This window comes from Schistocerca nitens, chromosome 6 (assembly GCF_023898315.1).
Source record: "Schistocerca nitens isolate TAMUIC-IGC-003100 chromosome 6, iqSchNite1.1, whole genome shotgun sequence".
Lineage (NCBI taxonomy): Eukaryota > Metazoa > Arthropoda > Insecta > Orthoptera > Acrididae > Schistocerca > Schistocerca nitens.
Window position 1 is genome coordinate 176,243,006 of NC_064619.1, and position 13,535 is coordinate 176,256,540.

The following is a 13,535-nucleotide window of genomic DNA, read 5'->3' on the forward strand; positions in this document are numbered from 1 at the left end:
AAATCCCATGCAACTTTCCCTGACGTTGACCTCCACCTGTCCAATGGCCAGCTTCACACGTCCGTCCACATCAAACCCACCAACAAGCAACAGTACCTCCATTATGACAGCTGCCACCCATTCCACATCAAACGTTCCCTTCCCTTCAGCCTAGGTCTTCGTGGCAAACGAATCTGCTCCAGTCCGGAATCCCTGAACCATTACACCCACAACCTTACAACAGCTTTCGCATCTCGCAACTACCCTCCCGACCTGGTACAGAAGCAAATAACCAGAGCCACCTCCTCATCCCCTCGAACCCAGAATCCCCCACAGAAGAACCAAAAAAGTGCCCCACTTGTGACAGGATACTTTCCGGGACTGGACCAGACTCTGAATGTGGCTCTCCAGCAGGGATACGACTTCCTCAAATCCTGCCCTGAAATGAGATCCATCCTTCATTAAATCCTCCCCACTCCACCAAGAGTGTCTTTCCGCCGTCCACCTAACATTCGTAACCTGTTAGTTCATCCCTATGAAATCCCCAAACCACCTTCCCTGCCCTCTGGCTCCTATCCTTGTAACTGCCCCCGGTGTAAAACCTGTCCCATGCACCCTCCCACCACCACCTACTCCAGTCCTGTAACCCGTAAGGTGTACACGATCAAAGGCAGAGCCACATGTGAAAGCACCCACGTGATTTACCAACTGACCTGCCTACACTGTGATGCATTCTATGTGGGAATGACCAGCAACAAACTGTCCATTCGCATGAATGGACACAGGCAGACAGCGTTTGTTGGTAATGAGGATCACCCTGTGGCTAAACATGCCTTGGTGCACGGCCAGCACATCTTGGCACAGTGTTACACCGTCCGGGTTATCTGGATACTTCCCACCAACACCAACCTATCCGAACTCCGGAGATGGGAACTTGCTCTTCAATATATCCTCTCTTCCCGTTACCCACCAGGCCTCAATCTCCGCTAATTTCAAGTTGCCGCCACTCATACCTCACCTGTCATTCAACATCATCTTTGCCTCTTCACTTCTGCCTCGACTGACATCTCTGCCCAAACTCTTTGTCTTTAAATATGTCTGCTTGTGAGATGTCTGCTTGTGTCTGTATATGTGTGGATGGATATGTGTGTGTGTGTGTGTGTGTGCAAGTGTATACCCGTCCTTTTTTCCCCCTAAGGTAAGTCTTTCCGCTCCCAGGATTGTAATGACTCCTTACCCTCTCCCTTAAAACCCACATCCTTTCGTCTTTCCCTCTCCTTCCCTCTTTCCTGATGAGGCAACAGTTTGTTGCAAAAGCTTGAATTTTTTGTGTGTGTTTGTGCGTCTATCGACCTGCCAGCGCTTTCGTTCGGTAAGTCACATCATCTTTGTTATTTTCCTACGTGGAATGTTTCCCTCTATTATATATATATATATATATATATATATATATATATATATATATTTCCCACGTGGAATGTTTCCCTCTCTCTCTCTCTCTCTATATATATATATATATATATATATATATATATATATATATATACTCCTGGAAATGGAAAAAAGAACACATTGACACCGGTGTGTCAGACCCACCATACTTGCTCCGGACACTGCGAGAGGGCTGTACAAGCAATGATCACACGCACGGCACAGCGGACACACCAGGAACCGCGGTGTTGGCCGTCGAATGGCGCTAGCTGCGCAGCTTTTGTGCACCGCCGCCGTCAGTGTCAGCCAGTTTGCCGTGGCATACGGAGCTCCATCGCAGTCTTTAACACTGGTAGCATGTCGCGACAGCGTGGAAGTGAACCGTATGTGCAGTTGACGGACTTTGAGCGAGGGCGTATAGTGGGCATGCGGGAGGCCGGGTGGACGTACCGCCGAATTGCTCAACACGTGGGGCGTGAGGTCTCCACAGTACATCGATGTTGTCGCCAGTGGTCGGCAGAAGGTGCACGTGCCCGTTGACCTGGGACCGGACCGCAGCAACGCACGGATGCACGCCAAGACCATAGGATCCTACGCAGTGCCGTAGGGGACTGCACCGCCACTTCCCAGCAAATTAGGGACACTGTTGCTCCTGGGGTATCGGCGAGGACCATTCGCAACCGTCTCCATGAAGCTGGGCTACGGTCCTGCACACCGTTAGGCCGTCTTCCGCTCAAACCCCAACATCGTGCAGCCCGCCTCCAGTGGTGTCGCGACAGGCGTGAATGGAGGGACGAATGGAGACGTGTCGTCTTCAGCGATGAGAGTCGCTTCTGCCTTGGTGCCAATGATGGTCGTATGCGTGTTTGGCGCTGTGCAGGTGAGCGCCACAATCAGGACTGCATACGACCGAGGCACACAGGGCCAACACCCAGCATCATGGTGTGGGGAGCGATCTCCTACACTGGCCGTACACCACTGGTGATCGTCGAGGGGACACTGAATAGTGCACGGTACATCCAAACCGTCATCGAACCCATCGTTCTACCATTCCTAGACCGGCAAGGGAACTTGCTGTTCCAACAGGACAATGCACGTCCGCATGTATCCCGTGCCACCCAACGTGCTCTAGAAGGTGTAAGTCAACTACCCTGGCCAGCAAGATCTCCGGATCTGTCCCCCATTGAGCATGTTTGGGACTGGATGAAGCGTCGTCTCACGCGGTCTGCACGTCCAGCACGAACGCTGGTCCAACTGAGGCGCCAGGTGGAAATCGCATGGCAAGCCGTTCCACAGGACTACATCCAGCATCTCTACAATCGTCTCCATGGGAGAATAGCAGCCTGCATTGCTGCGAAAGGTGGATATACACTGTACTAGTGCCGACATTGTGCATGCTCTGTTGCCTGTGTCTATGTGCCTGTGGTTCTGTCAGTGTGATCATGTGATATATCTGACCCCAGGAATGTGTCAATAAAGTTTCCCCTTCCTGGGACAATGAATTCACGGTGTTCTTATTTCAATTTCCAGGAGTGTATATATATATATATATATATATATGAGTGGATGGAAATGTGTGTGTGTGCGCGAGTGTATACCTCCCCTTTTTTCCCCCTAAGGTAAGTCTTTCCGCTCCCGGGATTGGAATGACTCCTTACCCTCTCCCTTAAAACCCACATCCTTTCGTCTTTCCCTCTCCTTCCCCTCTTTCCTGATGAGGCAACAGTTTGTTGCGAAAGCATGAATTTTGTGTGTGTGTTTGTGTTTGTTTGTGTGTCTATCGACCTGCCAGCGCTTTCGTTCGGTAAGTCACATCATCTTTGTTTTTAGATATATATTTTTCCCACGTGGAATGTGTGTGTGTATATAAACAAAGATGATGTGACTTACCAAACGAAAGCGCTGGCACGTCGATAGACACACAAACAAACACAAACATACACACAAAATTCAAGCTTTCGCAACAAACTGTTGCCTCATCAGGAAAGAGGGAAGGAGAGGGAAAGACGAAAGGATGTGGGTTTTAAGGGAGAGGGTAAGGAGTCATTCCAATCCCGGGAGCGGAAAGACTTACCTTAGGGGGAAAAAAAGGACGGGTATACACTCGCGCACACACACACATATCCATCCACACATATACAGACACAAGCAGACATATTTAAATATGTATACCCGTCCTTTTTTCCCCCTAAGGTAAGTCTTTCCGCTCCCGGGATTGGAATGACTCCTTACCCTCTCCCTTAAAACCCACATCCTTTCGTCTTTCCCTCTCGTTCCCTCTTTCCTGATGAGGCAACAGTTTGTTGCGAAAGCTTGAATTTTGTGTGTATGTTTGTGTGTCTATCGACGTGCCAGCGCTTTCGTTTGGTAAGTCACATCATCTTTGTTTTTAGATATATTTTTCCCACGTGGAATGTTTCCCTCTATTAATATATATATATATATATATATATATATATATATATATATATATATATATATATATATATATACTGTATATATCAAAAGAAAGCATGTGCCTGCACATGCAGTGTGTTAAACATAAAAAGTTAAAAAAGTGGTACATGTCTTACTCTTTCTTCAATTTCTTACAGTGTAATAACATTTTCTTCTTATGTATTTTTCAGTGTTTACTTGTGTAGTTTCTAGCTTGCATTCCTTGGAATATAGTCTATTGCTAAGCTTCGAAGCCATGAAAGATGTGGTACTTTCAAAGGCAATACGTAATCTGAGCTGTATCTTGTTTCATGACTTATTTCCTGTTGGATCGTAGGGCAGCAGTAAAGACCTTCCATCTGGGTCTGCTGGCAGCATCTTGTTTCATAATCTTGTGTAAATGAATTTCCTTCAAAAAATTGTGGTTCTTTTAGCTCGAAGAGGAATATTTTATACACAATCAATCAAGGAATTGTTAGTAAGTCAAGGCTCTTGAATAATAGATTTCATGATTGCCTATTGTTTGTCCCCATTATAGCTCTGATAATTTTTTGCTGTAGCTTGATTGCACAGAGGTGGTTTGCTTTGTCAATGCCCCATACAATTATGCCATATCTGGTATAAAATATGCATGATGAACAGTTTTGTCAACAGCTAAGTCAGTTACTGTACTCAGAATTCTCACTGCTAAAACAAAACTTTTTAATTCGTTCACTAAGCAATCCATGCAACTGGTCCATGTCACATTTTTGTTTATAGTAACTCCAAGAAATTTAACAAAGTCTGCAGTGATCAGTTCTTTGTCCTCATAATTCAATGGTGATACACATTCAGCAGTTCTTGTACTTAGGCACCTCTTTTTCCACAGTTCCACTTATGCAAGTTGTATAGATTAACTGCCATTGCTAAAGATGGCAAATAACCTATACAACTTGTCAATTTCATAGCATTATTATTTAGCCAAGTGCCATATTACTGAAGAGTTTGTTACGTATGCTGTAATAGTTCTTCTTTGTTTCTGAGGTATTCTTATATGACATGTGGTTTACGCAGTACAGAAACAGTAACAGGCTTAGTGTGGCACTAGAACAGGCTCTTACACCTTTTTGCTGTACAACTTCCCTCTGTTTTCAAGATGAGAACCAGCATAAAGATTTTCCATGGAAACAACAAACCGCCACCGTGTGAAGCAGTAGCTTATGATTTACCGTGTGAACACTGTAATGAGGTCATAAAACATATCTAATATGCATAGCTTGTGATCAAAGAATTTTGTTATTTGTTGTTTAGTCTGTTACACTGTTGTGTTGGCCACAATTATACTAGTCTGTTAGCAGCTCAACAGGCCTGAAATTAACCAACATCAACCTCTGATGCAACCTTTCACTGTTCCCAAGAGTTGCATCATCAGTTTATCATTTCCACCATGTACACAGAAAACCATATTAACATTAAGAACTGCTGCTCTCTAACATCCTACCATCCCAAGTGTTTGTGCATCCAAGATTAAGCTAACAGCCTTCCAAAACAGCCATATTCTTTCCTTTTTTTAAAAGAGAGACAGAGAGTGTCTAGAGAGAGAAGAAAAATAAAAGAAAAAATCTCATCACAACATTAGTACATTGAAGAGTGAAATTTCCTAATGTATTAAAATGTGTATACTGGTTCACCTGGGAGAACACTGCCTACGGGAGAAAGATCTTGGTCGAGTTTCACTACATCAAACAATTTTAAACCCCATAATATTGTATGAAAAAACTGTCATATCCCCGCATCATACTCAAACAAGCTCTGTGCATTAACAGCCTAGTATCATCACTATGCACTTCAGTGTGGCACAATGTTTCATCTTCAACAGCAGAAGGCACCACGGCAAGCTGAAGAATGAAGATTAGTTTAAACAGTCTGTTGATGATGAGGTCATTTGAGATGGAGTATAGATTTAATCTGGGAAAGGGTGGGGATGGGAAAGGGCCTTTTTTCTTTTTTCAAAAGAATACTCCTGGAATTTTTCTTAAGCTATTAGAAAACCATGGAAAACTCGAAATTAGATGGCTGGACAGGGATTTAGTCATTATTTGGTCCTGTGAGGCTATCTGAGTCGATGCTACTTAGTCATGGAATGAGTCAGTACACAGTTTACAGAATGCTGATTAGAACATTCATAAACAAAAGAAGCTAAAAAAATTAATAGATCACCAAAAAACATCATGAGAGAGTATAAAAGTAAATAATGCATAATGGAATAATGTTCTGAATTACAGTTAGGAACTCCTGTACAAACAGGAGTAGTGTGCCATAAGGCAATCTTTCAACTTAGCCTGGACAGCTTGGGGTTTATCACTCAATGTTTTTCAGTTCTGTGGAAGCCTAGTGAAAATGAAATCTGCTGAGTACTGCACACCTTTCTATACAATAATTAAGGAAGTGTTTTTTAAGTGAAAATTGGTTTTCTGTCTCTCTTTCACTGAATTTATGTTGTTCCTTCTTCTGAATGAGCCAGCACTGTTCATGGTAAATCCCACAATTAGGTATTTTCACAGGGATAGTAGAGCTAGCATTCTGAGGCCTGAAAGACAGCCTACACGAAGTTTGTGACCTGAAACAGCAGATTCGCCTGACTGCCCTTTCCTGATGAGTGCACATAGTTGTCCCAAAGTAGGATACCATAGCAGATAAATGGATGGCAGTAAGCAAGCCTGTGTTTCACGGAAAATTATTCTTATTATGAAGATATCAGCATTCAGTTTCTGTACATCATCTTGAACATGATACTTCTTAAAAAGCTCTCATCTGCATGTACTCTCAACTCCTAAGAATTTAAATGGTTGTCTTCACTCACCATTTGCCTACCTGGTACAGTAAAATTCCACTATCACAAGAGCTCCATGTCAGAAACTCTATGCAACAGAACCCTGAACAGAATTGACTGTGAATTGCTCCCCCCCCCCCTCCCCTTCCTCCACAAACCCTTCTCCCCATTTATTATGTGAGCTCAGTAGTCAGATGAAAATCTTTAGTGAATAACCTCCTGCTTTGTACTTTCCAAATATGAAATGAACCATTGTGGAGGTTTTTCACCTAATGTTACAATGTTCCAACTTTAGGTATTAGCTTTAGTAAAGAGGAAGAGGAGGAGGGGGAGGAGGAGGAGATTAGTGTTTAACGTCCCATCAACAACGAGGTCATTAGAGACGGAGCACAAGCTTCCCTTTCAAAGGAACCATCCAGGCACTTGCCTGAAACGATTCAAGGAATCACAGAAAACCTAAATCAGGATGGCCGGAGATGGGTTTGAACCGCCGTCCTCCCAAATTCGAGCCCAGTGTGCTAACCACTGCACCACCTCGCTTGGTATTAGTTCAGTATTCCATGCAGGGGCATAACTAGTCACGAGAGACCCAGTGCTGGTACCTATGGTGCTGCCGCCGCCTCCCTACCCACCCCTGAAAAAAACCCTACCTTTTCTCCTCTACCTTTACTCATTAAAAACACGGTCCACATCTCATCTCTTGCAGCCAGTACTCACACCCCACTCCTCTCCTTCTCTGACAACTATGTCATCAACCAAGCAAGCCAGTCTCCTCCCACTTGGATCAAAAAGTAAAGTAATAATAATTTTTTTAGAACAGTCTAATTAATTTTAATAAACATCCGCCCTCGGTAGCTGAGTGGTCAGCATGACAGAATGTCAATCCTAAGGGCCCGGGTTCGATTCCTGGCTGGTCAGAGATTTTCTCCGCTCAGGGACTGGGTGTGTGTTGTCCTAATCATCACCATTTCATCCCCATCAACGCACAAGTCGCCGAAGTAGTGTCAAATTGAAAGACTTGCACCAGGCAAATGGTCTACCTGACAGAGGCCCTAGTCACATGACATTATTATATTATAACAGCTGAAACAGCTATTTGTCTGTCCATCATTGCACACATCAAATACTGCACACCTTTGGTGTGGTTTCTGGACAAACATTTGTTTCATGCAACTCTCCATGCTTGTCAATTCCAAGCAAGTCTTTTCATTAAACAACACAAAGTCCAGGATGGAACAACAAGAAATAATCAAAATTCACTGCCTAAAAACTGACCGTGACCTTATAATCCTACCTGCTGAAAAAGTCACCACCATTGTTGTTCTGAACCACAGGGAATACCTGGCAAAAGGCTCTGCCAGCTGTCCGATACGTCCATCTATAAGCCCTGCCACAGTAACTTCCAGAAAACGAGTAGTATCTCCAATCCCTCCTCAAATTCTTAGGTCAGTCCATAAACCTCTCCACTGAGTCTCTCTCTCTCTCTCTCTCTCTCTCTCTCTCTCTCTCTCTCTCTCTCTCTCTCCCTCCCTCACCCCCACCCCGCCACACTCTGCATAACCATGACCTATCATCCTATACCTATACTGGACACATCAAACATTTCCTCCACTGCCCATCCACAGTTCCTGTTCCTTTACCAGCCAGCACTATGCTTGTCACTGCTCAAGTCACCTAGCCTCTACACTACCATCCCCAACACCCTGGCCTTGCTGTTGCTGAAAAGTACCTTTTCCAAAGCCTGACTGACTCCAAACCTACAACGTTCTTCCTGGTCAAGGTGACCATGACCAATCATGTTCTCATTCACGTCTCAGATGTGTGTGCAAGTTGTGCTTGCGTGTGTGTGTGTGTGTGTGTGTGTGTGTGTGTGTGTGTGTGTGTGTGCGCGTGCGTGCGTGTGTGTCTACTGCTGACAAAGGCCTTAATGGCCGAAAGCTATGATTGTGTGAATTTTTTATTGTGCCTATCGCGACTCAGCATCTCCGCTATATGGTGAGTAGCAACTTTCCTTTTCTCCTATTCATTAGTTTACTATTTATGATGGGGTAACTCTGCCATACCACATACTAACTTATGAAATTGAAAAGCTACTGGCGTCAAGTGATTATGACACTTACTTATTAGCAATTGTTAAATAACTAACATCTCAGTCACTCGGTTTCTATCCAGTCACTAACTTCCAAGGTAAACCTGCCATCAACCCAAAGATCAGTTTGTGCACCATAGTGATAGTGAAGTATCTTGACATTTAAATGGACTTATTCAAGAAGTTATATGGGAACCTACAATTTAACATGCGTTCTGATCCATGATGTGACTGTTTTATATAATAAACAAAATATAATAATGGTAAAAAAAGGAACTAGTCTGCATACTTGAATACAAACACACAAACTGGTGATACTCACCTCAGAAGGATTATACAGGAACATGTCCTCAATAGCCATTTTTTCTGACTGAGAGCCATAAACAGCAGAATAACCAGTCAGAGCACAATAATAGCAAGCTATCTGTATTGAAATAGCTGTGGCAGGTAGGCTGTCCAGGCAATCCTTCACCCTGTTTATGTCTGGCACCAGAAGCAGGTGAGCCAAGCCAAGGGTGGTGTCTTCAGGCAGCAAATGTTTTGCTAACTGAAGGAGCACTGGAATCCATACCAAATTTCTAGCAGTTAGCAAACTTTTAAGATTTCCTAAGTAAGCTTAAACTGAATGACAAAAAATAAAAGTACTACTTACATTTAAGAGATAGTGTAGACAGAAATATCAATTATCAAAATATTGCTAAAATGGTATATAAATAGAATGGAAAGAATAATGCAATACTTTTTGGTGAGAACATTTTTGTAACTAACAAGATGTTTGTGAGCGCAGTGAAACTATGAAGTGTGGTTGCAATGGCTCTGAGCACTATGGGACTTAACAGCTATGGTCATCAGTCCCCTAGAACTTAGAACTACTTAAACCTAACTAACCTAAGGACATCACAGAACACCCAGTCATCACGAGGCAGAGAAAATCCCTGACCCCGCCAGGAATCGAACCTGGGAACCCGGGCGTATGAAGTGTGCAGAATCTCCCCAAAATGACAATAACCTATTGTGCACATAGCTGTAGATCTATCTTTTGAGGAATGACATAGCTTATAACAGTTCCCTCATGAGTCTCAATTAAGAATACACAGTAAGTAGACTTCTTCAATTTAACATTCCAAATTTTGAATACCATGGAACTCGGATGTTGAACTTTGTGAGTTGTGGAAATGTAATTATGTCTTATGGAGCTGCATTGCACTGCTTCTTATTTGTTGTCATTTTTCATTCTTATACACAATCATAAAATGTGTTTGGGTTTTCCCTTTTCTTGTTTCTATTTTTGTGTTGTAATTGTTTTTTTTTATAAATGTTTCACTTATTTAATAATACTTAAGAACTATTTTTATAACAGTAACTTCTCATTCACAAGTAATAGGCTGTTAGTGAAATAAACACACATGAAATAAACTGGAGATTTTGATTCACAAAGGATGAATATTTTTGATATTGCAGTGTACGTCATTCTCCCACGATTTAGCTTGAAACTAATATATGGGCAGTTTCTACAGCTTTCATTAAATGGTAAAGATAACTGTTTGTTAAACATTTTTTCTCTTTCAAGATCCTTCCCACAAAATGCATTTGGTTAAATAGCTTATTTCCCACCCTCTTTTGCTTCATGTTTAATCTTTTCTACTGAAACACCATGATCTTCTGGCATCATTTGTTCTTTATACTTTAAATGTGTACATCTCATCTCGCGTTGCTCCTGGAATGTCATTATTTTTACTCTCAACTATCTCTGTTATCAAGTGGAGGCATCACATGCAGGGGGAACAGTAACCATTAGAAATTAAGCTCACAGAGCAGCCACAAGTTGGATATAACTTTGCTTTATTGACATGTTTCATTCGACAAATAAGAGTATCTTCAGAAATTTAGCAGCCAGGGGTCACATATTGAATGTATCTGGCTGTGTAAAGCAGCACTGTTGTTATCAATAAAATAAATTTATAAAAGAAGGTTACAATTATGCAAGCTTTCGAAGCCAGTGGCTCCTTTTCTTGGCCATAAGTGTTGAAGGGGAAGGAAGAGAGGTGAAGGAAAAGGACTTGAGAGATATAGAAAAAAGGGTAAAATTCAGCAAAGTCACCCAGAACTGTGGGTCAGAGGAGACTTACCAGACAGGATGAGAAGACCATCCCATCCGGTAAGTCTCCCGTGACCCGCAGTTCTGAGTTACTTTTCCAAAATATACCCCTCTTCCTAGATCTCTCCAGTCATTTTCCTTCACCCCTTCAACCCTTCTGCCTGAAAAAGAAGCCACTAGCTCTGAAAGCCATTATTGCTATTCATCTCTTGAATTATGTAAATGCTGCAAGGAATCTTCACATGCTTGTAGAATTTATTCATCACTTGAACTACATGAGTGCAGAAGAAAATCTTCAAATGTATAGTTTTTTCTCTGTTGCAGTTAGATGCCATCTGGCAGCTTAACTGGTATTATGTGATGCCTACCCACTAAAGTTTATGCTTGTGTTTTTATAGACTACTATTGTTTCAATTATCTCTCTTACTAAATTTTCATCCTACCCTCTCACATCATTTTAAGAACATTTAAAAAGAGTTTTAATTTGATTCAGTATATTCTACCATGCTCCTATTACCATTTGCTTGAATCTTTCATCTTCCCCTTAATAATTTCCTCATTCAGTTTGAGGTTTTCTTTTAATTCTTCATACCTATAACATCTTTTGCTGTTTCTGTAAGTTTCTTTGTAAAATAACTGCTGCTTTCATCTATGTATGTATAATCATCATTTTCTAATATACTGAATTTGTTGCTTAGTTTACTCTGGTAAACCTTCCAGCTCTTAATGAAGTTCTCATAACTCACACATCTGAATTCCTTTCTCATAAGTCAGCTTCTTTCTTGCTTTCCAGCTACTTCACCATGAACCTTAGGAGTTGACAATTTCTGGAAATTCAGTGCAATCTCTTTCAGTATAATTTCATTATTAGAGAAAACAGACAAATTTATTTTTGGTTCCCTACAGTCCTCACCAATTCAATTTTCCATTTTTTTTTTAAACAGAAGAATGAGTTGCAGGCAAACAAGTTGTTATTCTTAATAAATTCTACTAATGCCCAGCCTTTATATTTCTAAATATCCAGTGAATAACTGCTTGTGAATTTTGTCCTACTGTTCATCTTGTAGAGGTATTTGCTATCATTTACCAGCTTGTGTAACTCTCTAAAGAGTTATTCCGCCTCCTTGTTAGAATGTGAGCATCTTTGTGTACAAACTTGAATGATTACCATAAAATATCTTTTGTTTATCTTATTTTCAATGCACTTCGGATTACAATATTGTAACCCATTTGATTTTATTTAATTCCTATTCCAACTCCACTAAGCTTATTAATTGGATTCTCAAGTTATACAATTCACTGTCACTAAATAGAAGGAGAAACAGTTGTTGCTGAAGTCCATGTAGTTGTCTCTTTACCTAATTTCATGTAGCATGTCTGAGCACACAAAATTCTATTTTATTACTAACTTTCAAGCAAAACAGAAAAGACAAAATAAACAGAAGGGATATTTATACCTACCTTTCACAATTTCATTTATTTCACAGCAGTTTTGACAGGCATCCAATGCAACACTGATTACTTTTTCCACAATGGGTATTCATAGAACAATTTTGGAATCATAATTTCTTTCTTAATATCAAGTTTTTTCCTTATAAGCCTCTTTTCAATGATTTTTTTTCTTCTAGTGTGCATGTGTATGACTAAAGATGAGCTTTAAAATTTCCAAAGCAATTTGGTCTTTTATTTCAAAACAAATCCTAAAGACTATCCCTCCATGCTTCTGCAGAGCCAGCACAAGTCTCAGCAATGTAGCCTCTACCATGTTAATTCCAAGACATGCAGGGTACTTTACAATTTACATTTTTGGGCAATCATGGTAGCAGCAGATTTATGAAAACAAATACACTTGGGTAAAGAGGGGCCATTAACTGCAGTGTAGTGATATAAAACCAATATATACTGAGCTCTTAAGAAGTTATTGTTTGATTTTACCTGAATACAGGATAATGAAAGTCTTTTTTGAGTGAAATGTACTGTGTGAAAATCACCCCCCCCCCCCTTTCCCCCTTTCCTCCTCCCTTCCCCAAAACATAGCAATAATTCTGGACTGGTGTTCTATAATATTAAGATTTGTTATGTACAACAACAACAACAACAAAGCAAATTATTGAACCCTTCATCAGCTCTCTGTGCAACAAACATTTTATGTAGTTATGGAATTTACCACACATTAATTTATTACATGCAAGAGATAATAAAATATGAACAACTAACCAGCAGTTGTATCCATCCTGCTAGGTCCATCTCCTGCAGCTCCTTCTAGCAAAGTAATCCTCAACAGAGCACGGCACAGTTCGAGTGCAGGATTAATAGCTGCTATATCCGGTAGGAAAAAGTCATCATACTGTGGATCAAATACTCCTGCACGACATTCGGGGAACAGAGACCTGTAGAACTGTGGCACAGCCTGGAGTGAAAGTGGTTCTCCTTGATCGTTATCTATTCCAGATGACACATTGTAGTTTCCAATTTGTACCCAACTGCTAAAACAAAAAACAATGAAATGTTTAATATGTCAATGGTAGAGAACAAAAACAGTTTTATTTTCTGCCAAATGTGGCCTTGGTTTTTTTTGCCAAAGGCTGTGTTGGTCTTTTTTGTCTAACATGGAAATACAGAATTGGTTTTTTTCTTTTTTCAAACTTGGAAATCCAGCATTGGCCTTGCCACCATTGTGCTAAGGCTCC

General features: G+C 41.2%; 1 protein-coding gene across 2 annotated transcripts in view; it reads right to left on the reverse strand.

The window, feature by feature from the left end:
* The window catches only part of LOC126262433 (NBAS subunit of NRZ tethering complex-like), a 412,445-nt gene that overhangs the window by 155,877 nt on the left and 243,033 nt on the right, over positions 1-13,535 (reverse strand). Inside the window, exons 28-29 of one of the 2 annotated variants that reach the window (XM_049959075.1) lie at positions 13,063-13,328; positions 9,070-9,305 (exon numbers count right to left, since the gene is read on the reverse strand). In XM_049959075.1, the coding sequence (XP_049815032.1) occupies positions 9,070-9,305; positions 13,063-13,328 (502 nt within the window). Of the gene's footprint in view, positions 1-9,069; positions 9,306-13,062; positions 13,332-13,535 lie in introns of both variants that reach the window. The other variant, XM_049959074.1, reaches the window with a different exon arrangement.